The 22,681-nt window shown below is 51.1% G+C and overlaps 7 protein-coding genes across 7 annotated transcripts; 3 read left to right on the top strand and 4 right to left on the bottom strand.

The window, feature by feature from the left end:
* Nucleotides 1–325: 325 nt before the first annotated feature.
* ACLA_082670 (uncharacterized protein) lies at nucleotides 326–1,856 on the bottom strand (the record flags this gene model as incomplete). Its single annotated transcript, XM_001268001.1, has 2 exons — nucleotides 326–1,583; nucleotides 1,657–1,856. 2 exons carry the CDS (start codon nucleotides 1,854–1,856, stop codon nucleotides 326–328), a joined length of 1,458 nt encoding a protein of 485 aa, XP_001268002.1.
* Nucleotides 1,857–2,199: 343 nt separating this feature from the next.
* On the bottom strand, nucleotides 2,200–5,010 carry ACLA_082660 (calpain-like protein; the record flags this gene model as incomplete). The annotated part of the gene is made up of 7 exons (XM_001268000.1): nucleotides 2,200–3,237; nucleotides 3,287–3,478; nucleotides 3,535–3,640; nucleotides 3,688–3,948; nucleotides 3,997–4,261; nucleotides 4,316–4,502; nucleotides 4,576–5,010. The coding sequence occupies 7 exons, from the start codon at nucleotides 5,008–5,010 to the stop codon at nucleotides 2,200–2,202; spliced, it is 2,484 nt and encodes an 827-aa protein (XP_001268001.1).
* A 1,580-nt stretch (nucleotides 5,011–6,590) lies between these two features.
* Nucleotides 6,591–7,796, bottom strand: nimX (cyclin-dependent serine/threonine-protein kinase CDC28; the record flags this gene model as incomplete). Its single annotated transcript, XM_001267999.1, has 4 exons — nucleotides 6,591–6,852; nucleotides 6,916–7,079; nucleotides 7,142–7,650; nucleotides 7,760–7,796. The coding sequence occupies 4 exons, from the start codon at nucleotides 7,794–7,796 to the stop codon at nucleotides 6,591–6,593; spliced, it is 972 nt and encodes a 323-aa protein (XP_001268000.1).
* A 692-nt stretch (nucleotides 7,797–8,488) lies between these two features.
* alkB (oxidoreductase, 2OG-Fe(II) oxygenase family) lies at nucleotides 8,489–9,646 on the top strand (the record flags this gene model as incomplete). Its single annotated transcript, XM_001267998.1, has 2 exons — nucleotides 8,489–8,765; nucleotides 8,841–9,646. 2 exons carry the CDS (start codon nucleotides 8,489–8,491, stop codon nucleotides 9,644–9,646), a joined length of 1,083 nt encoding a protein of 360 aa, XP_001267999.1.
* Nucleotides 9,647–11,267: 1,621 nt separating this feature from the next.
* Nucleotides 11,268–13,187, top strand: gmdA (putative general amidase GmdA; the record flags this gene model as incomplete). The annotated part of the gene is made up of 5 exons (XM_001267997.1): nucleotides 11,268–11,540; nucleotides 11,595–12,428; nucleotides 12,490–12,537; nucleotides 12,592–13,012; nucleotides 13,063–13,187. 5 exons carry the CDS (start codon nucleotides 11,268–11,270, stop codon nucleotides 13,185–13,187), a joined length of 1,701 nt encoding a protein of 566 aa, XP_001267998.1.
* A 615-nt stretch (nucleotides 13,188–13,802) lies between these two features.
* ACLA_082620 (uncharacterized protein) lies at nucleotides 13,803–15,606 on the top strand (the record flags this gene model as incomplete). Its single annotated transcript, XM_001267996.1, has 2 exons — nucleotides 13,803–14,401; nucleotides 14,496–15,606. The coding sequence occupies 2 exons, from the start codon at nucleotides 13,803–13,805 to the stop codon at nucleotides 15,604–15,606; spliced, it is 1,710 nt and encodes a 569-aa protein (XP_001267997.1).
* Nucleotides 15,607–15,972: 366 nt separating this feature from the next.
* ACLA_082610 (putative ABC transporter) lies at nucleotides 15,973–21,232 on the bottom strand (the record flags this gene model as incomplete). The annotated part of the gene is made up of 15 exons (XM_001267995.1): nucleotides 15,973–16,101; nucleotides 16,191–16,235; nucleotides 16,289–16,742; nucleotides 16,817–17,106; nucleotides 17,155–17,406; nucleotides 17,457–18,018; nucleotides 18,070–18,147; nucleotides 18,200–18,869; nucleotides 18,923–18,970; nucleotides 19,017–19,141; nucleotides 19,199–19,297; nucleotides 19,346–19,468; nucleotides 19,519–20,422; nucleotides 20,476–20,647; nucleotides 20,702–21,232. The coding sequence occupies 15 exons, from the start codon at nucleotides 21,230–21,232 to the stop codon at nucleotides 15,973–15,975; spliced, it is 4,482 nt and encodes a 1,493-aa protein (XP_001267996.1).
* Between the last annotated feature and the right edge of the window lie 1,449 nt (nucleotides 21,233–22,681).

Below are 22,681 nucleotides of genomic sequence, written 5' to 3'. Positions count from 1 at the left end.
ATCCGCCATACTTCGAGTTCAATCAGACGAAAGCGGCTGTCGAGCCGCGCTTCTGAAGTGATCCAAGCTCTAATAATTATAGGCAGGTTGTATTGGAAGTTCCTAAGAATATTTGCTGATTCAAAGACATCTGCAAAACTGCAAAAAAAAAGGAGTTGGGTTGAATATGGACCAGTTTGAGTAGATAGTGTTCAGCCGCAAGCCCATCCTATGATTTGCTTTTCTTCTCTTTCCTTGAGTACTTCGTTGGCTTGGGTTTCCGCGCATGCACGATGCATACATCTCCTGCCAGTTATTGATTGTTGATTCAGCTTATCTAGTGCAGTCACTTTTCGTCCGCTAATGCATCGCCCATCCATTTGCCTGCATCCGTCGTGTTAGATATTGCCCCAGCGTCAAATCGCATTTGCGAAAGAGTGACTCTACTCTCTCCGAACCCCTTTTCTCGACCCCAGAAACATGCCTTGCGCATGACATCGACCATCTCATTAGCCTGGTCTACCAGAACGGGTCGACGTTGCAATTTTCTGGTACTGCGGGAAGTCGGCCGTTTCTCATCGGGTGCAGGAGTGGGGTCTCCACGCTCATTCTTGTCATCGCCGACAAAAATATTGATCCTAGGAAGTGCCACCTCAAGCCTCTTGATGCCCTGGTTGTAAGCACGGGAGTAGGAGGAGCCGCTAACGCCATAGTCCAAGCCATACGGGGGCCAACGGTGGAGCGCTTTGCGACGGCGGATGGGTCGCCTTTCATTTTCAATGTTGGCTTCAACTGCAAATTCGGGATCCGAATTTCGATCTGAAGGTGTTGTGGAGAAATCGTAAATATCACTCTGCAGTGTGTTGATATCGAGATCCTCGATAGATCCCCCGGGCCTTTTTTTGTGCAAAAGCACAGGGATTGGATACTCGGGGCCCGTCTGGTATCTCGGGATGATCTTGGGGACATCCTTGCCCGGAGATCGTAAGAAGAGAACAGGCGAAGCAAAGGCATCAAAGTAACGCTCCGGTGTAGTAAAGAATCTCTCCCGAGCTTCGAGAAGCGGAACTAGATCTGGCGGGGCGAGAGCACGACTTCGACCCCTGGGTTTCTTGGTAGTAATGCTCTCCTGCTCCAATGGATCGTTCCCGGTAAGATCGCAGTACTCATCCAACCCGGTCCAGTCACATATGGGCTCGATGGCTGCCACAGCACGTATGGATTGTGCTTCGGTCAGAGCAAGCATCAGCCCTAAGGAGCCGCCGACATGTGTGCCGATGACACCAATGCGCCCGGGCTGAAGGTTCCGCAACACCCAGTCATACCCGGCGAGTGTATCGTGGACTGGCGTCGGGTATCTGTACACGGACTGATTATTCGAGGTTGGAACAGCTCCTAAGCGATAGTTGATTGTCACCACTGTCGAGGATGTGGCAGACGCCAAGGCGTCAGCAACCTTGGCATCTTCATTGCCAGCAGGGCTCAAGCTGGTATCATATGTGTGTGTTTGGGGTTTATCGTCGTTGCGAAATACCGGGCCTGGAGGCAGATGGATAATCACATTTGCTCGATTTGGCACAGTTGACGACGAAGCATGGACCACACTGCAATTCAAATCTCGTGTCAGTATCACTCAGTATAGAAACAAGTATGAAGTGTCATTGGACTTGGACTAACTTCAATGAAACATGCCCATTGTTTCCGACAGGGACCTGGAAGCTCTGGTTGGTGGTGGTGGTGGTGGACGCTGTGCTTCGCGAGCTGGAAAACGAGCGGGGGAAACTTGCTCGGAGTTGGAAACGGATTAACGAGTACTTGGCGGGGGTGAAACTGGCTAGAACAGATCCATCTAGCGATCTTATTGCGAGTTGGCGCATTGCGCCATGCTGGTATGAGGTTGCAGCAAGGAGAGATGTGAAAGCTGATGAATGAGATAACGATAACAAAGGGAGCTCTTAGCACGTGCTCTATAACGTCAACTGGTTATGAAACTGCAACTCCGAAGTATATTAGTGTACTATAAGCTAAAGCTATGGTGCCTTATTTTCTTGAAGGTAGTACTTTCGCTTGAGTTATTCTCTTCAATATACAAATATCGGGGTCAGCCTGATCATTGTGTGATACATCTATCTGGAATTCAGCTGAGCGGTTATTATGAACAAAGAAATTTATGTATTGATCGTGTCTAGTTTAACCCGTGCACTGACTTTTATACCAACTTCAAGACCAGTTGGTCGGGATCGACCGGCACTTGGCCTTCTCTAGAGTTGCACTTGCAGCCGGATCATCCATGTCCAGAGCCGCTTCAACGTCGTCTTCGGCCATAGGACGAGCGACCTCAAGAGACAATTGAGGATCCTTGGAATATACCCGCAATCCTACTACACATACCGCGTTCCAGGGGTCGCTGCTGGCCCCGGCACCGGTATTGGATGCTGCGGGAGCCGTCTTCGGCTCCATGTGCTCCTCGGAGGGCATATCAAGGTCGGAGTCAAACTCGAACCCTTCCAGCAGCTCCTGTTCGCTATAAACGACCGAATATGACGAAGAGACAGATGTGTCCACACTCGAGCGGGGAATGTCCCGGCTCCGTTGTCTCATCGACTTGGAGCCATTCTGTCCAGGGAGGTGAATGCTCGGAACGCTGCCGTTTTGGGAAGACTTTGCACCAAAGCCGTTGACAGAACCATTAGACATATCTGCTGGTGATTGCTCGGGTCCATCGGGGATAATTTGCTCGGTGGGCCGCTGGTTAAGCTTGTCGCTTAGACTGCCGCTGCTTGATGTCGAACGTCTCTCTGTGGCTCTCTTTTTCCGTAACTCCATCTTGCGCTCGCGGATCCATGCTTTTTGCAATCGTAACTTTGTCTGCTCGCGCAGTTTTCGTCTTTCGAGCTTGCGCCGACGTTGTTCACGCTCTTCTCGCGCTTGCTTCTCTGGCTCCGTCTCCACGACCAAGCCTTTTGCGTGCGCAAGATCGTACGAGAGACCGATCTGAACCAGCTTCTCTCGCCTTTCTGATGCGAGGCGGCTAACAACCTCTTCTGCAGACTCGATGTTGTCGTATCTGTAGGCTGTAACCTTCACGAGGACGGAGTATCGGCCGGGTTCGAGGTCGACTTCAGCGTTCACTGATCGGTTGATGAGATAGCTGCTATGGCTGCGGACGATGTACTCTTCCTGTTCCTCCTTTTGGAGCCTGAATTTCAGGACAAAATCGTACTCGCCGGCCAGACCTTTGAAATACCGAGTGTCGAGCTTTCCATTGTCAGCAAGAGAAGGGCCACGTTCTTTAGACGGTACGCACCTGAGAAAGGACAATGACAATCGGACCAGCCTTGGTCACGTCAATCTTGAACCTGGTGCTGTGATAGTCCGCAGACCACGGGACGTTGATAGTGGTCCATTGTTGAGTGACGGTCCATTCAGGCCCGAAGAGACGTGTGCGATCAAGATGTTGATACTTTTTGAGGAGATCCTCGTAGGAGATCCAGAAGAACTGATGAGGTGTCAGTTTACAGCATCAAAAACCATATATAAATAAAGAAAACGTACGCCATCGTTTCCGAATTTGTGGCCCAGTTTCTCCATCCATTCAGCAGTCCATTGCTCGGAACCATCACTCCAGGCACCATTCCATTCTTTCTTACCCCACGGGTTCCTGTAACAAATAAGCATTTATGTAGTGCAGAGGAGCGATTGAAGTACCTCATTCGGAGCAGACGTTGGCCATCAATCTCCTTTGCATCCATAATTGAATATGAATGATTCTCGGATATACCTTTTCTGTCTCTTGGGGGCCCTCGATAGCTAGGATCCAACCAGTTCGAGAACAGTCCGGTGCCGCAGCCGAAGAGGAACTCCTCGTTAACCTTCATTAATTCCTCGTTCCAGAAACGATCCTTGTCCAGGATGTTGCTGGTCAATATATCTGATGTGACACCACCCGTCAAATCTTCGATCGCCTCGCTAAACAGCATTAGCGGAGATACGCAGGCCACACGGAACGCATCTTACCCTACAAAACCGCCCTCAATGGAGGAGAAATCACCATGCGCTTTGGCATAGGCTTTCTCCAGCAAAGGCAGCCATGTCTCGTTAGGATCCACACACTGGGCAAAGTAGAGTGCTCGTGAGCCAGTCTGCCAGACTCTGCGATACTCCTCTTCGGTATCTTTTCGGTTGATGTCATCCCAAATGGGTCTCTCGTCTACGGATTCATCGTAGTCTGCTGCTCGCAGGTACAACTTGTCATCCACGATACACTGTTGCCATTCTCCGTCTACCGAAACTTTTGTCAGCTGCGTTGATAAAAGTCTAGACAGCATACACTGACCTCTGTAAAAGACGAAGCCGTAGACTCCAACTTTCTCGTCTCGCGCAACGCAAATCTTCTCTATGAGACCCTGCTTGTTTCCCATAGTGCCAAGCGCAGCCATGAACCAACAGTCGCCATCGCGGCCCTGGCGGACATCAGAAGCAGTTGGCCCATTGACGAAGAACTGTGGATTCTCGAAGATTTCCTGACCATCCAGCCCGTTAATGTCGGTCCTGTATGTAGCGAGCTGATGAGATGAGTTTGAGGGTATAACTTACAGTCACTCTCTTCACGCCCCTCGGGCGCATTTCCATATTCTTCTGGCCCAGCGAGTCCAGGCAGTCTCTTCTTCCAGATTTGAGATCGACCTCGACGTCGAAATGCGGATCCGTATATTTTTGATTCACCCGCCTGCACTCCTTGACAATGCGTTCAACGGTCCGTTGGCATTCCCTCTTGGCTTGTTCGTATGATTTCCCCGCATTCTGCCCTCTGATTGTACCCCTCGGTATCCTCGCGGCTTTCGAGCGTGCATAGGGGTTATCAGGGAGAACAGTGAAGACCTTACCGGGAAATTTGGTATTGAATTGATTCCAGAATTGACTCATGATATCCTGTGGGCTTTGCTGCATTTTTCGCGGTGGTCGACCCTCCGAGCGGGTGGAAAGAGGAGGTGTAGACTCCATGTCGTTATAGTCTTCAGTAAGCTCCATGATTTTTCCACTTGTTCTTGTGGGAAGTCGAGATCACTATCTTCAAAAAGCGAGTGCCAGTGAGACTGGATGCTGCCGAAGAGAAGAGGAAAACACGGCCCGGAGGAGGATTTATAAACCCCTTCCCTTGTCCTCAGCTGTAAGCAACTAGTCTTGAAGCGGCTGACACTTGATACTTGCGGCACTGTAACGCAGTGATAATATTACGTCCACGAGGGGGACAAACCTGGTAAGATAGCCATGAGTATCCGCCTTTTTTACGCCCATCTTGAGCCCGGCCTGAGGCTGAGCCAATTAAGTATACCGGCATAGACGAACCATGTCGGACTCACCTATGCGAGAATAGCACCAGGATAATCGACCGACCAATAGCGAGGCCTTGAAAATGTGTCTCCGGAAGCCCTGAATGCAGCCCTGGCCCCCTTAGGGGCCCCCCATGTCAGCGACCCGTCCGTTCTGGATCAGCGTTTCGCACCATCGACACATGGTCGCCAAGTCGTAAACGCTTATGCAGTAGATAGTGCGGTCGGATGGTCCCCACCAATGAGAGGGGAGTGAGATTGGTGCAATTGGTCGTTGCCAGGGCCTGTCTGTCGGTGCGCCGAGCCCCTGAGCTGAAAATAACATCGTAACTCTGCATGAGCAGCTGAATGCTCAGGAATCAATGCTCGACTAGGAAAACAAGTATGATCATCTAACCTGCATCAGCACGAGGATGAGCAATTGTAGAGTCAGCACTAGAAACTACCAACCGGTTTGGACAGCTGTGGGATACTTTTTGATGCACCTATTTCATAGGGCAGACCGGATAGATAGTCATGATCTTGTAGGTAATATCCTTCCTTAGTCCCTGACTTTCACGTTGAAATCGAGGCTGAGTCGATACAGATAAGCATCCAGAAACCCGGGTCCTGGCAAGGCTGAGTTAGGTTAATGATCCCAGTCAGACAATATGTCGGAATTTGGACTTGGTTCATGACTGTCAGGATTCAGAGCTTCTAAATTTTGGTCAGCGTCTCACCTTGACAGGGATACCGCATTTCGTGTTTCCCCCTTGATCGATCGATCTCTTGCGATATAAGCGAGGTTGATGTAGAGAGAACACGTTGTGAATTGTGATATTTATGGAAGTAAGATGACGCGGGATCAAAAAGCCTTGGTCTCTGAAATTATGTTCACGATCACTGACCCCCAAATATCATACTCCATGTAGCCTTTCAGATAATCAATGGCCAACCATTTTCAATTCATGCTAGATGCAGACAGGATACTTTGAATGGTATACGCTTCCATTGACTTGAAGAAGAAAAAAAACACTCCATGAAAATACCCAGTAACCTAATTTCTTTCCCACCATATCACACCGGAAGTAACGCCATAAACAGATAGAGAAGACAGTGAGAAGGAAGAGAAAAGAAAGAATCGAGACAGTGTCAGAGACTGGAGCCGTAGTACGTCCACCACAAGCCCAGAACGTATAGCATGGGCTCAAGTGGACTCCAGTGTCAATGGCATCTGTCAGTCATCTCATGCATAAATACATTACAGACGAAGAAACAAAGATCATCACGAATCTTCAGTTAGTGGTAATTATTTCTCCGGCCGCGACCAGAGTAGTAGGAGCTGCCATGTTGGAAGTATGGATGCATGCAGGCCTGCTTGGCGGAGATTCGTCGCGCGGGGTCATATTCGAGCAGAGCCTCCAAAAGGTCAATGCCATCCTCTTCCAAGCCCGGGACAAGTGAGCGGAGCTCTTGACGCTTCCACTTGGGGAAAGTCGGCTTATAATCGGGGAAGGAAGTGATGCCAGGCCAGATAATTTCGTCTGGAGTACCAAGGATGCTGTGATAATGTCAGCCAAACACCAATCGTGAGGTAGATATTGCACCGGATAGAGCACCGTACCGGAAGATTTTGAAAATCTCGTCAATCTCGGAATCACCAGGGAACAATGGCTTGCGGGTACACATCTCAGCAAAGATAGCGCCGGCAGACCACATGTCGACGCCAGTGGAGTATTGACGGCCACCAAGAAGGATTTCAGGCGAGCGATACCATAATGTCACGACCTGAATGATAAGATTAGATGAGATCGCCATCAGACAGCAGAATTTGTCCATTGGGATCCTACCTCGTGAGTATAGGTTCTCAGTGGAACACCAAATGCTCTCGCCAAGCCGAAATCAGCCAGTTTGAGATTGCCATCGCGGTCAATCAGCAGATTTTGAGGCTTCAGATCTCGATGCAGAATACGATGGCTGTGGCAATAGCGAATTCCCTCAATCAACTGAGCCATGAACTTCTTCACCATGGCATCTCCCAGGCCCAGGCTTTTGCTGAGCGCAGAACCGTCTGGCAACGCCTTTCCACGTCCACCCTCGCTCACAGGGAGCGCCTCCATGTATTTCTTGAGGTCGAGATCCAGGAATTCACAGACGAGATAGAGTTTATGGCCGTCCGCATGAACGATGTTGAGAAGTCGTACAATGTTTGGGTCGCTCATCTCTTTGAGTAGCGAGATTTCCCGAATAGCTGTGCTTGGAACACCCTCATCCTCTGCCTCGAGCCGAATCTTCTTCAAAGCAACGATGCGGTTGGGATGAGTGAGCTCACGGGCCTTGTAAACGACACCGTAGGTTCCTGTCCATCAAGCTACAGGTTAGCCCAATGACTCTACGGCTTTGTTGGTGCAACAAAACGGATATGACAGATTTAGGTGTCGATGCAGAGCCACAGCTTGACTACATACCCTCACCGATCTTTTCAATCTTTTGATAATTCTCCATCGTGACGGTGTAACTTCTGATATACTGTAGTCCGAAGGAATGAATAAATCTGAGGGAACGAGGTTATTCAGATCACTAGCAAGTAGAATCAATCAAAACGAATAGGCAGAAGATGAGTCAAGGTGAATGAATAGAAGGATATCGATCGACGTTCTGAACCGCTGCGAGGGTCGGATAGGGATTGAGTTGAACCTCGAAAGCTAGCGAGGGGACTAGCCAATTCCGAGCTATGCACCACAGGAGATCGTCCAGTGGTCAAGGTCGACTGAGTACAATGATTTTCGAGCGTCTGATGGTCTTTTGATCTGCTTGTCGAGTCGACTGAACCAGGTCGTCTTATTGTTATTTTCGTCTCTGCTTTTGATGGTGGGGAGACAAAGGCGGTCAGCCCATAAGGAAAAAGTGTACACAAACAAATCCCTCGCGACAAAGGCGGTGAGCGCGTTCAAGTGCGTTTCTTTCGTTCTTTTTTCATCCTCTTTTCGTTTCAACAAGACATCATTCCGCTTCAGAGGTTGGATGTCATCGACCGACAAGCCAGCCAAAATGTGTGCGATCCCGAAAGCATGCAATGTTGATCAATGATACTGATTGAAAAGAATGCCACTCATGATGGGGTGCTATCAGTTGGAAAAATTTCTATCGGATTAACTGCTTCTATACTTATCTAAAGCTTATCACCGCACATCATCATGGCTCAAATCCAGGAGCTGAATGCTCACGAACGCCCTCCGGAGGCTATCCGACAACGCTATAAGACATATCAGAAGATAACGCTTGCCGACATTGATGAAGACCATGGCATCATCGACCTTAGGACCCTGAACCCCGAGGATCTCCCGGATAGTGTATCTCTGTCGCATTGGGTTTCAAGTGATGGCCTTCAATTCGCATTCGAACAGTTTGCTGGGGACCAGAAGTATAATCTTCCGGAGAATTTGCCCGTTTTCACCCATAAGCTTGTCTCTGGTTAGCATGACACAACCCCAAAGCTTCGAATAAGGAACTTGGGAATTAGAGCAATCGATCCCTAACAAGTGGTAGGTCTACAATTGATCCCATCAATTTTACCTCCTGCTATTCAAATAGAGCTTCTCTCTCGCTTGCTTCACCGGGATCTATCGAACAATGAGCATCAAACGAACCTTCACCTGCATTACGATATCACCTATCCCGACCAGGCCTCGAGCACCCATCAGCCAGATCTCGCTCCAGCCGAGAACGGTCAAAGAGCATCTCAAAGTGTATCTTTCTTTGAAGATGATCCCTCCCGAGTCTTATATCCCAAGGACCCGCAAGTACATAGGCCCCTCACAGTCCAGCAGATCCTGACGAAGAGACTTCGTTGGGTGACCCTCGGCGGGCAATACGACTGGACTGCTAAAGTGTACCCCCCTGGATGCCCGCCCTCATTTCCTAATGATGTCGCGAGTCTTCTGCGGGCTGTCTTCCCACAGACAAAGGCCGAAGCAGCTATTCTCAATGTCTACTCACCTGGAGATACCCTGAGTCCGCATCGAGATGTCAGCGAGGAGTGTGATATCGGTCTGATCAGTATTAGTTTTGGCTGCGAAGGACTGTTCCTTATCAGCCACGATGATGGGTCTGGCTGCGAAATCATTCGTCTCCGGTCTGGAGATGCGGTGTATATGGATGGCACTTCCCGCTTCGCGTGGCACGCGGTACCGAAGATTGTTCCCGGTACATGCCCAGAGTGGCTGGCTGATTGGCCATCTGTCAGTTCCAAAGGCTCTGACGTGACACGATATGACAAATGGAAGAGGTGGATGGCCGGAAAGCGAGTGAATTTGAATGTCCGACAGATGTCTGCCACTGGGCCTCATGGTTGACTCGGAACAACAAGGGCTTGAGATGTGCCTTTGAAGAATATATGATGCAACCTGAGGCCGTCGCATGCGGATGGGAAAATATGTTGCGTTCCATTTCTCATGCAGTCCAAGAGCTGCAAATTTGATCAAACAATACGGTGAAAAAAAAAATCGCGGGAAGAAAAGAGACTATAAAAAGAGGAAAATTCCTTCATAAATAAACTTATTTCAATCATTGCGATGTCCATACTGCTATACAGCTATCTGTTGGCCTTGAGTGATAATATTCGAACCATACTGTATCATGTCATCCCCAGCTTCTGGTTGATCATGTAATCTGTCATAAGACTACTGTTACTGACTAACTAGGGTCTGGACACCTTTTTAGTGCAGCGGTAGAACCCCTAAAACATAATCCATGTTGCGCGCAGTAGTACGGCGAACTTGAGGAGCAGCGATCTTCCTGCATCATCCCAGTTGTCCGTGTAATTTATATGGGATTGATTGAAGGTGACCCGAAAACGCCCTTGAGAGCCGCAAGACACTCACTGGCCACAATGGTGTTCCTCCATCGAAAGCGTGGCGTGTCTCAGAGAATTCTTGAAGACGTTCAAGTTTTCAGCGTTCAACTGTGACCTCAAAGCGAATCATTATGCTGTTCAGAGCACATATGCTGAATCTTCAGGTGGCTGAAGGTCCCTTTAGGAGCCAGTGAAGCAACGTGTTACTCGGATTCGAAGCCATTCACATCTGCCCGCTGCTCCCATTGCAGTGATAGCTATCCCACATTATTCAAGCCACTTTGGCTTCACCACCGGGGCTTCTTCCAAAATGATGACAAATGTAGCTTTTTTTTAATCTTACTTCCAGAAGGCTAGATTGAACAAAGAGCTGTCAGGTAATCGCACAGGATCTACCAGGTGATCGTGGGAGACTCGACACGATAAGAAAGGTCAAAGCATCAATGAGGACACCCTATATCCACCAATGACTTTGTTAGCTTCAGCTTGAAATACTTATCTTAATTCCCAGTGATAGGCAGATCTAGCGAAGATCGAACAGGGGCTCTGACCAGGATCTCACAGTCCCTGTGCTGGCATTGCTGCGGATTACTACTACTGGACTATCAGTAGTAAGATCAGTAAGTAACCTTATCTACAACCAGTCTCTGTTCCACCGACTCCAACTATCTACCTAGTCTACTCTATAAACAGAACAGTCGACAACTGCTGCTCCAACTGATAACTCTTCGGAGCCCTACTGCGTTCATCGTATCACATACTACTACTACTACTATTATATACATTATTTGGGGCAGAGCAGATAACCCAGCCCCGCGTACAGCATACCCCGCTGCAATCAACGCTATCATATCCTCGGTTATCAACATGCTTTGTGCTGCACTATTGACCAACTATGGTCGAGTAGTACTAGTACTACATCAACCTACTCCTTTGGGGCAATGGACGGATAAACTGACAGAGTAAAGCAAATGCCTCCATTCCCCGACATCGTGGTTACGTTATAAGGCGGATGATTTCCGCCCCCCCCCCCCCCTTGCTATATATCTTGTACTACACACCCTGTCTTGCAACTCCGTTGCTTCATACGACCACCAAAAGTCACCGGTATACCAACGATCATGACGGCTGGAGACTGGAAGGCGGCAGCTGCTGCCAAACGGCAGGCCATCCTAGATGCTATTCCTGCCAAATGGAGAATCCAGGAGCCTATCCCTTCCCCGTCCAAACTACGAGACGTCACTGGCTATATCCAACAGTTCCTGAGCCCGCGGGAGCTGGAGATCACCGAGAACGATGCCGCTGATATTGCACAACAGACGACAACAGGAAACTGGACTGCGGTTGAAGTAGCTGAGGCTTTCTGTCACAGAGCTGCCCTGGCGCACCAGCTTGTACGTTATGATGGAAATTTTGGGGTCTCATTCGGTAGACTGATCCGAGCCTAGGTACATTGCCTACATGAGGTGTTCTTCGACGCAGCTATTGAAGACGCGAAGAGACTAGATGCATACTACGCAGAATATCAGAAGCCCGTCGGACCTCTGCATGGGCTGCCAGTCAGTCTGAAGGACCAATTCCATGTGCGAGGCGTGGAGACAACGATGGGGTACGTCGGTTGGATTGGCAAGTTTCAGGGAAATAAGGGCGATCCCAGACGGGGCATCTTTGAGAGCGAGCTTGTTAGGGAGCTCCGGAAGCTAGGAGCGGTGCTATACTGCAAGACAAGTGTTCCTGCTACTTTGATGACGGGAGAGACCGTCAACCACATCATCAAGTATACCACGAATCCCAAGAACCGGCTGCTTTCGTGCGGAGGCAGTTCTGGCGGCGAGGGTGCGCTGATCGCCCTGAAGGGATCTCCCGGTGGGTTCGGAACAGATATTGGGGGTAGCGTTCGGATACCGGCTGTTTTCAATGGCCTCTACGGAATGCGTCCTTCGGCCGGGCGTATCCCGTACGAGGGCGCCGCAAACTCGATGGATGGTCAGAATACAATCTTGTCGGTGATCGGGCCACTAGCCTCGACAGCCCGCTCCCTGCGACTGCTCTTCAAGGGTGTACTCAGCCAGGAGCCCTGGTTCCATGATCCGCTGGTGGCTGAGATACCCTGGCGTGATGATATTGAGAGTGCTACACGTGCGCTGGTGGAACAATCAGCTACTGATCCCAGTAAGCTGGCTTTTGCCATGATGTCTCATGATGGCATGGTTAAACCTCATCCTCCCATTGTACGAGCTATGAGAATTGTGGAAGAGACCCTGAAGAAGCTAGGACACAAGGTATGTATGATTTCGAGTCATTGGCGTTGGTCATCGCAGGGCCCAAGCTAATCTGCTCCAGATCATCGAATGGAAGCCGCCATCTCACAGCATTGCCGTCGACTTGGCTGTAAGTTCCCCGCATCCCTACTGGTCTGAAGCCTCTTGGTACTAACAACGGCAGGTGAGAGCCTACAACGCCGACGGCGGAGCAGACGTTGAGCACCATTTTGGTCTGTCCGGAGAAGAACCCCCCTCACCGATCTTGGTCAAACTTGGAGTCGGGCTCCCACACCGGTCGGCGCGGGAGGTCGCCTCACTGAACGTGGAGAAGCGAGAGTATCAGAAGCTCTATATGGAATATTGGAACAGCACAGCCGAGCTGACAGATACTGGACGGCCTGTGGACGGGGTTATCTGTCCATGCGCACCACATGCAGCTGTGAAGCCCCAGGAGTATCGCTCCATTGGATACACGGCATTCGTGAACCTGCTGGACTACACTAGTGTCGTGTTCCCGGTAACCCATGCCGATAAGTCCATCGATGTGCCTGAGCCAAGGACCGAGTTTCTGGGCGATTTGGACGAACTGACTTATATTGATTGTAAGCCAGTCTCACAGACTATGAATCGACAATTGCTAACTTTGTACCAGACGATGCCGAGACCTATGACGGGGCCCCAGCCGGGCTCCAGATCGTCGGACGTCGCTTCCAGGAGGAGAAGATGCTGACACTGGCCGAATACATTGGCGAAAAGGTCAAGAAGGCAACAACATGAGATCGTCAAGGATACTTTGAACGGACTCCCTGGAGCTGGATGCGTGGCGTGGCCTTGTTTTGTGCGATTATTGCTGCTGGTTGTGTTGCATCCAGACAAACTAAGTTAGTTTCTGTTTCGACTCCAGAATGGCACACTCATTGATCGCGACGAAAAATGTCCCGAACATCGTAAATCATATCGCTATTGCAGATAAATGAAGAATATCCTCTGCGTTGGGAAATAATACTACATAGGACATACTCTGTAGTAGTTAAACCTCGGAGGCAAGCGACCCAGCCAAATCTTGGCGGTCGTCGATCGTCACGTTCAACTTTCGCTTCGTCGTTCGTCTTTCTTGCTTCCACTTTTTTCTCCCCTCTAGTCTCCTCTAGATGCTGTACGGAGTACCATCGGCCACCCTTTTCTCTCAATCTGCAGCTTGTCGCGTCTCCCGCGCTTAATTCCGATCTTTACTCTCTGTCACCTCTTCCTCCACTTACTTTTACCGGCGTTTTCTGCTTCATGTGCTGAGCTGCCAAGCTTCCCTCGGATGCGATTTGGAACGACGCGTTCCCGGTTCCACCGTTACTGCAAGCTTACCAGCAATCGAAACCTCTCGTGGTCTCGTGAAACATGGCCGAACGAGCATCTTCTCATCCAATCGAGACCCCGGAGAACTCTCCTGGCGCAGGAGATGAGAGCCAGACCCAATCGGGCAGTCAATCCAAGAACTCCGCGACCGCCAAGGACCGAAAGTGCCAGTACTGCAACCAGGCGTTCACCTCCTCGTCCCTCGGTCGACACCTGGACCAATTCCTCTTCAAGAAAAAGCCCGATGGCATCCACGACGTCGAGGAGATCCGGCGCATTCGGAGCGGTATCACCAGACGCCAGGCTCGCACTTCGACCGGGAAACGGGATACTCCTGAGCGGGCCACCGGCAAGGGCTCGTCCGATCAGCTTGGCGCCGGTGACCAGGGCGCGAAGCCGCGCGATGGCGCGGTCAGGATGATGTTCAATACGCCTACGTGGCATGCGACCGGTGTCATCAATGATATTCCCAACCCGGGTCAACCGCACGAGGGGTCGCGGGTTGCTGCCGCGCAGCCCCGAACGGGGCCTATCACTCTTCCCGACTACGCGAGTCGAGGCGCCAGCGCCAAGGATCCGGATACGATGAGAGCGCTGGAGCTGGCTCTGCGGGAAGTCCTGGATAATATCAAGGCTGCAACGTGCGTCTACTTTGTCCTGTTCCTGACCTGTGTGAGGGGGTTGAGCATTAGATGGATGGTTGTGTGTTGAGCTAACAATCACTGCGCATAGTAGTACTCGAACGCGCCCTCGACTGTCACCCTTCGAATTCGATATCCAGTCCGAGACCTTCCCTTCGCTTTGTCTTCAAATGCTACCTCCACCTCCGAGTCTCTTCTCCACCAATCCGTTCCCGTCTCCTTCGTCCTTCCCGCTGAAACCCCCGGGTGTGGAGCACTTTGAAATCGTGCGACAGGCAATCCGTGCGAAGATTGACCAGTGGCAATCCGACCAGCTATCTGCAGAATCCGCGCAAAACTCTCAACCCGGCCGGCCTGGACTTGGTCTGGACGCCAACATGATCAGCCGCAGCGCCCAGCAGCACGAGGAGATGAGCATCCGCCATCTCGAGCTGGCCTTCAAGCACTGGGTCTCGCTTCCCCCAGAGACCCGACTGGAAGGCTGGCATCTTGAAATCACGCGCGCGTTTGCCCGCGAGGTCGAGAAGCGGAAATCCCTAGACGACCAGCTGGCCCGCGTGCAGCAGGAAGCCAACCAGCTCCGCGCCCAGGTCGAGAAATTGGGCTCCTGCCAATGGCCGCGGGAGTTCGCCCTCTTCCCTCCGGATACCTTACCGCTCCCACCCGCCATTGCCCGCGAACTGGACGCCCGTGAGAGCCACATCAGCCCCAACTCGCCGCGGTGGGACTACGACAGCGTCGTTGCCAAGTGGAAGCGCGTCGTCATGCACGATAAGGGCATGGGCCGCGTCGGCGTCGGATACGGGAACCCGCCCCTAGACGATCCTCGCAGCGTGGACTCCAAACCCCGCGCCGCTGACGAAGCCACCCCAGCCCCAGCCCCGGTATCCGCGTCTATGTCTGCGCCGAACAACCTGTCACGCCCGCGCGCCTTGCATCCTGCTCCCGCGCCCAGCCCGGATCAATCCTCCCCGCACACGGGTGGGCCCTCCGCCGCGTCCAGCCAGGACACCTCGCCATATCTACGGAGCCCGCAGACAGGCCCCCAGCCCAAACGGCCTCGTCTGATGAACGGCAACAACGCGACCGATGGGCCCCAGCAGCCGACCAGCGGCCCGAACACATGGAACTCACACCAGTCCTTAGCGGTGTCGAGTCTGGCGAGTCAACCCGGGGCGAACCCGCCGCCGAGCTCTGGGGCGTGACCCGGCTCTACACGAACGAAAGCAAGAAAATCACCAAATTCGTATCATATCATGTTTTAATACACGCTGTTTGTAGCTTCCACCTTCCTGTTCCCTACCTATCGCGGGATAGTGGGGGCGTCAAAGTCTGCGTCTGCATTTGCATTTGCATGGGTTGTACTGTACATATCCCGGAATGAAAATGAAACCAGATTCCTTTCTTTCCTTCCTTCCTTTTTTTCCTTCCTTCCATTCCCCTCCCCCTCCTTTCTTCAATCAATTTTATCATTATTCTCTTATATGGTAGAATACAATACAAGACATCCCCACACATCCCTCACTGGAGCCATGGGTAAATGGCCAACGCGAACGCGGGTTTCGATTCGACTACTGCACGCTCTTCTTCGTCTTCCGCGCACTGATCATCCGTTTTAAATCCCCGACGCCGTGCAGGTAAAGCCAGGAGAAGAAATAGACGGCGATGAAGTTGAAGCCCACAAAAGCCCAGAATATGCCCTGTGGAAATTGGTCAGCTGTCATCCATGACTTGGAAGGTATGAAGGCGTATATTATTGGGGAAGGAGGAGGGGTGGAGGGTGACTCACATAGGCGCGCCACTTGTTCGAGTAGAAGACGTTGAAGCTCGCGGCCTGGGGATTGTTAGTTTGGCTGGGGTTCGTGAGGGGAAGGGGGAACGACGTACGAATGCATCGCCGACGGAGTACTGGCAGTACGAGCATAGCCCGTTGGCTGCGTCCTGCACGTATCCGCCTGCCTGGCGGGCGAACGACCCCGCGTAGCCCTGGCAGGTTGAGCCGCTGGGCGGGGAGAAGGAGGCCATTTCCCGAGAGACGCAGCGGAGGGGGACCTTGTGGGTGAGGACGCCGAGGAAGCCCTCGATGAGGTAGTGGAAGGGGGTGAGCCAATACATCCAGGCCTGCCAGAAGTGGGGGAGGGCGGCGTAGGGGACTACGACGCCGCAGAAGGCGACGACGAAGGTGAAGAAGCAGGGGACGAGAAGGGAGGCGAAGAGCTCGTTGGGCGAGAAGGCGGCGATGAACTGGCCGAAGCCGACGTAATAGAGCTCGAAGAGCATGAGGAGCATCCAGGTATAGCCGGAGCTGAAGGAGTCGCGGGGGAACCAGATGCCCCAGTACCTGTTTTTATATGCGTCGGTTAGGTGGAGGGGCTTTGGGACGTAAGACCGTGGGAAGGGAGAGGCCGTGCTCACCAGCAGTTGAAGTAGATCGATCCTGCGACGATCGAGTATGGTAGCTCGGGGAGGATGGCACTGGTGACCATCGCGGTCCAGGAGTAGATCTTGGAATTGGCCTCTCGTGATGAGTAGAGGTTGCGGAAATGAAGAAACTTGGGCTGGAGCTGCTGGATCAAAGGAGGGGATATGGTGAGAGTCATGAAGATTGAGAACAACCGCGATTGCATGTCGATGAAGCTATTCCCCAGGTGCCAGAAGGTAAATGTATTGAAGAGGCCAGTGAAGACATGAAGCAAGAATTTACCCTATTTGATTGTCAGATGCGCCTCATGATGAAGGACAAGTACGCATACCAGAGTGTACTCAGGAGAACGCCAGTATGCCACAAATGCCCGCTTTGTGACCGTCACAATCTGCACCCAGATCGGCATCGCAAACTCTCGGCCATCGTCCTTGTTCTGCCGATTTTCGCTGTTACGGCGCGAGCTGGTGATGTGACTGATCTCCTCGGAGAGTTCCTTGCACTGAGGGGATTGAGCCCAGACATCACCCCAGTCCTTGCCCTTGTAGTCAGGATTCCCGGCGCCGATGACTTCAAGCATGTACTAGAGCTTTGTCAATCTCTGTTCGAATACATAGGAAGAAGTTGGCATACCTCGGCAGGATTTGCATGAGTAGGACATTGCTTTGCACCGTTTGACTCAAAATACTCAATCAGATGCTTGGAATCCCGCCCCAGTTCACCACTGTAAACAACTCTCCCTCCGCTCTTCAGGAGTAGGAGATCATCAAATTCTTCGAAAAGGACAGCAGAAGGCTGGTGGATCGTACATAGAATCGCTTGGCCAGCATCTGCAAGTCGGCGAAGAAACCGAACAATGTTGAACGCGGCCAGGGAGTCCAGTCCACTGGTAGGTTCGTCAAGGAAGAGTAGCAATTCGGGCTTGCTTGCCAGCTCTACTGCAATGGTGAGTCGCTTGCGCTGTTCCGGGTTAAGACCCGCACCACCAGAGCCCACTGTGGCACCGGCAATCGGACGCATCTCGAGTAGATCGATGATCTTCTCGCAATAATCATACTTCTCTTGGATGGGGACCTCCTTGGGCTGACGAAGCAGTGCTGAGAAGCGGAGCGATTCTCGAACAGTCGCGGTGGGCTCATGAATATCCATTTGCTCAGCAAATCCAGTCGCCCTTTGGAAGCTCTTTGGAAGAGGCCTGGAAATGGTAAGCCACCAGCCACTACGCATCGTCCAGAGCAAGACTTACTTTCCGTCCACCAGGAAGGTGCCAGTAACGACACCAAAGTTGACCCGCTGTGCCAGCGTATTGAGAAGAGTGGTTTTTCTGCAAATGTTAGCCAAAGTGGCTTGATTGATACATTGACGGTACAGCTAACCCTGCTCCAGAAGCCCCCATCAGGGCAGTGAGACGACCAGGCTTCACATATCCCTGCACTCCTTGTAGTAGTTTTCTCTGACCATTTTTGTAGGGTATGGTATAGGTAACGTCTTGCCAGGTAAAGATAGACGTGCTCTGAGCAATATCTTTAACTTCAGTTCCATTATTTTCAGATTCATTCTTGCCAGGATCAGCCTTTGCGGCGTTTTCCTTTTGTCCCGACTCCACATCTTCTGGGAGCTCTTTCTGTTCGATAGCGTCTTCCACATCCTTTGGGGCTTCACCTCTTTTGAATATGGTGACCGAGCTACCACCTTTGTTGGGCTTCTGCAGCTCCATACCGAGCATCGTCAAGGCCACGAAGAAAATGAACCAGCCAATGATGATGCCAAAGTTCCGCCATAAATGCGATCGTCTATACGTGTAGGCTTCTCTGATATAATTGGAGCCTCGCACAACGGTCTGGTCTGGGGTACTCCCCTGAATGGCACAGCTCTGGTGACCGAGCTGCGCATTGGGACCATCGGGTACGATATTTGGCGGTACGCATTGAATGTCAAGGTTGTAGAATTCATTGGCCATGACGGCTTCAAAAGCATATTGAACGGGGTTGATCCAGATCAACCATTTGAGCCAAGGATGCATCTTCCAGGGTGGAATCAAATAACCTAAGTTGCCGTATTAGAAAGGCGCTAAATAACCGAAGCCTTTTTTGCCTTACCTGTATACACAACGAGAGCTTGTATTGCAACTCCAGTAAGGCGAGTGGCTAAGTTGGTTAGTATCGGCCTTTGGTGCGAGTATGTAGAACATACCGACGTCGAGCGAAGCACAGATCGCTCCAAGAGCTCGAAAGAAGGAGTACATAGTCATCGTGAGGATGAAGATGAAGAGAAAGCTAATGAAGAATTGCGATGCTGTCCGAGCAAGGTTTGACATACTTCAGAAATGGTCAGTAATCGTCCTCAGGAGACACTGAATATGTCGAGGAACATACAAGTAGACTATCAGCTCGAAAAGAGTCACCTGAATGAAGACCAAGGGAACATCGACCACTACTTGGGCAAGGGCATAGGCAGATGGTCGGTAGAATGAGCTGGATACATTAGCCTTCAGAAAAGTGGGCGGAGCTTGCCGAACGTACAAGCTTTTGTGCTTCAGCATAATGGGGCGACTCTCAAAAGACGCCGTCAGTTCCGCCATTGCCAGCAGGGCATTGAACAGGAGAATGAAGAACATGACGCCTCCTCGAGTGAAGACACCTCCACTATACTATGCATCAGCCACGGCACCATTCGACAGAGACAAGACACCAACCTGGTCTGCGGAAGATTATAGAACAGACTCCCAATGATCAGGGCTTGAAACACCAGAACAGCCCATTTCCCTACCAAGGTTTGTTTGTCGCCCAGCATAATAAGGAATTGTCGATGTGTGAGGACGAGCACTTGTTCATAGAAGGGGATGGTATAGTTCTTCTTCGGCATCTCCTTTCTGGCCGCCTCACATTCGCGCTTGTGTTGGTGAAGCTTGTTCTCGTATTGGTCTATTTCTTGCAAGGACGCCTTGTAGATGTCACTTCTGCGAAACAGTCTCTGGAAGTCCTCCCCCGAACGTGGCACCCGATCCTCCCACCCGCTTTTGACGCGACGTGCATGGGGATCACTGACTGATGTGAGGAAATCCGGGGTGGTCCATCGAGGGGGACATTCGAAACCAAGACGCTCGAAATATGGCTTTGCATTCCGGGTACTTCCATAATATGCACACTTGCCCTCCTCGATGAGCATGACTTTGTCGAAGAGGTTGTAAAGATTTTCAGAAGCTTGATAGAGAGCCACGAGCGTGGACACATTCGCCATATCGGTCAGACTTCTCAGACTTTGAACATACTCCAGCGCTGTACTGGCGTCAAGGCCTTTGGTAGAGTTATCCCAGCACTGCGTACTGGCTTTGGTAACCATCGCCTCACCAATGGAGACACGTTTTTTCTCTCCACCTGAGACTCCCCGGATGAGCTCGTTACCGACTTTTGTGCCCAGGGCGTGTTCAATCCAGAACAATTTGGAAATGGCAGAAAGAAAGGTCTTTTGATATTCTTTTCTACTTTCGCCCTCGATACGGGAGGCCTTGTCTGGGGTCCTGGTTTTGAGAGCAAACATCAGAGTGTCCCGAACAGTCAAAGTTGCATAGTGCAGATCGTCCTCGGGGTTGTATGACACTGCAGGATTTAGTTAGCATCCAGCTCCTGATCAGCTTAAGCAGCTACTGTACCTTCGGAGCGATATTTGTCTGCCATTGTTTCGGCATCGGCCCCTCCATAACGTACGTCCCCTTCAATATCCTTATAACCAGCTCTTTGGTTTCCAATCACTTTCAGAAAAGTTGAACACCCAGAGCCTGGCCGTCCAAGGACCAAAAGCATCTCACCAGGTTTCACGCAGCCCTGCAGGGAACGTCAGACCATGGCGTCTTAAAGGTCAAATCCGAAAAGACATACCGTGAAGTCATCAAGGATAGTGCGTAGTGGTTGATGCCCTGCACCAATTCCTTTCCTGCCTCTCGTCAAGAGGGCTTTTATAAAACGGGGTATTGCCAGAAGGATATCAGCATTGGTGGGCTGAAGAGCAGCGCCCAAGCCGATTCCCTTCACTGTCAAATGCTTCCAGACCACTCCAAGATGTCGTGTTTTCTCTTCGTTGGAGGCAGATTTCCTCTCTTTGCCGAACATCCGGGACATCAGTATCGCTATTTGAGCCATGTCCTCGCCGTCGCTGCTATGGCTGGTTTGCCGGCGGGAGAGGACACGATTGACATAATCACCTGACAGATGTTCCCCGTGCGATTCGGAGTCATCGTTCTTCTCTAGGGAACTTGACTTTCCATTCTCCGATGAGGAGGAATCCCCATTAGCTTTGACGCTAGATGGTGCTATTGAAGCTGCGGAGTCCGCAATCGTGTTCTGAGCAGATTGCCCGTCCAGGTAGGAGCTCGCGGCCGTCTCGCGCTCGCCGGCCCGTGCAGAGTCCATGGTACTGAGGTGCGACTGGGATTTACATTCAGGTAGCAGATAAAATTACAGATACAAGAACCCAGGAGCAAAGAGGGGCTCGTAAACCAAAGCTGCAGGAAACCGATCAGAAGTTAAGGGACACAGGAAAACAAGTTACGTCAGTGACCATACATGCTTTCTAAGCTTGTCATCCAGGTAGCCCATTGCTTTTGGTGTCAGATCTGGGCTAATCGAGCTTCATCGAGCACATCTGGCTCGGCAGTTCAACAGGGAACGAGCTGGATCCTAGGCCTCTATTGGAAGAGGGCAATTTCGGCATGAGGAGAAGCCCGATGATGGACGACTGACTGATTCATTCATACGCTTGTCAATCATCTCCAGCGCGGAGGCTGCAAGACCCGAAAGCCGATCGGATGTCCCAACGCATCCCAGGGATCGCGTGGAGTGCGGCAGCGCCATCTGTGGTTCATCGATGGGAATGGAGTCTATGGCGATCATGATGAAATCATCACTCGAGCAGCTGGGCGCGGACGTGTAACCTGGGAATCAGGTATTCCGGTGGATCGGAATGAGTCAAGCCGACGCTTCAATTGAGATATCTCCAAGTTCTCCTCGCCACGGAGTATCTATGAGTGCATAAAGTGTTGCTCTTTGTGTTCCCAGCTTCCCGGATCGATGGAGACGCACGATGGCCGCTAGCTAGCTAGCAATAAGGTTATAATGCCAAATATTCGATTGGATATCCAACTATGTGATGTCCAAGAGGTGAAATTGAACAACAGCAGATCAGGTAAGCGACGGCTGTTGGAGTAACCTGTCGTACAAATGACTCTGTAGCTGGATCTTTTATGATATTCGGGATTTGTGCCTCAAGACACGGAGTGAGAGAAGCTCATGCTTCCCAGTGTCACGTGAAGCTCGAGATCTACAGAGTAGGTACTTCAGCGATGGTATCTCCAAAGCAATCACTCAATCACTCACACAACAGGCTTGTCTGTCTGGTTACTTAATAAGTAGGCTCTTTGCTTCGAGGTTTTAACATAAATGACTCTACTCCTATTCCTCCCAGTATGGTCTGCAAATTTTGTTGGAAGACCTGTCTTATTGAACCCAATCATCCATATTATCTTGGTCCTCCTCCAGGCACCCCAACTACCAAGAATCCAGCCAGTCTTTGGGTTGAATCATCCCAAAAGTCAGGAAAGTAGTCACCACATCAGCCTCAAACTCCCACGGATAATGATATAGACAAACATATGTATCCAATCCTCACTTCCAGTCCAGCATCCACGAGTCCAGTCCGCCCCATGCTCATGTTCATAAAATGCGGAGGCTGGGTCCAAAGTACCTGGTACCTACTCGCCCTAACACTTTAGCCCGACAGCTTAAGTCCCCGCAACCCAATCACAAGCCCTGCTTCCATCCACCAGTACATACTTGCAAGTTGCAACTTGTCTCGGGCTGCAA

This window comes from Aspergillus clavatus, genomic scaffold (assembly GCF_000002715.2).
Source record: "Aspergillus clavatus NRRL 1 1099423829806 genomic scaffold, whole genome shotgun sequence".
In the NCBI taxonomy this organism is placed as follows: domain Eukaryota; kingdom Fungi; phylum Ascomycota; class Eurotiomycetes; order Eurotiales; family Aspergillaceae; genus Aspergillus; species Aspergillus clavatus.
The sequence above is the reverse complement of the archived record's forward strand: the minus strand, read 5'-3'. Positions and strand labels throughout refer to the sequence as shown.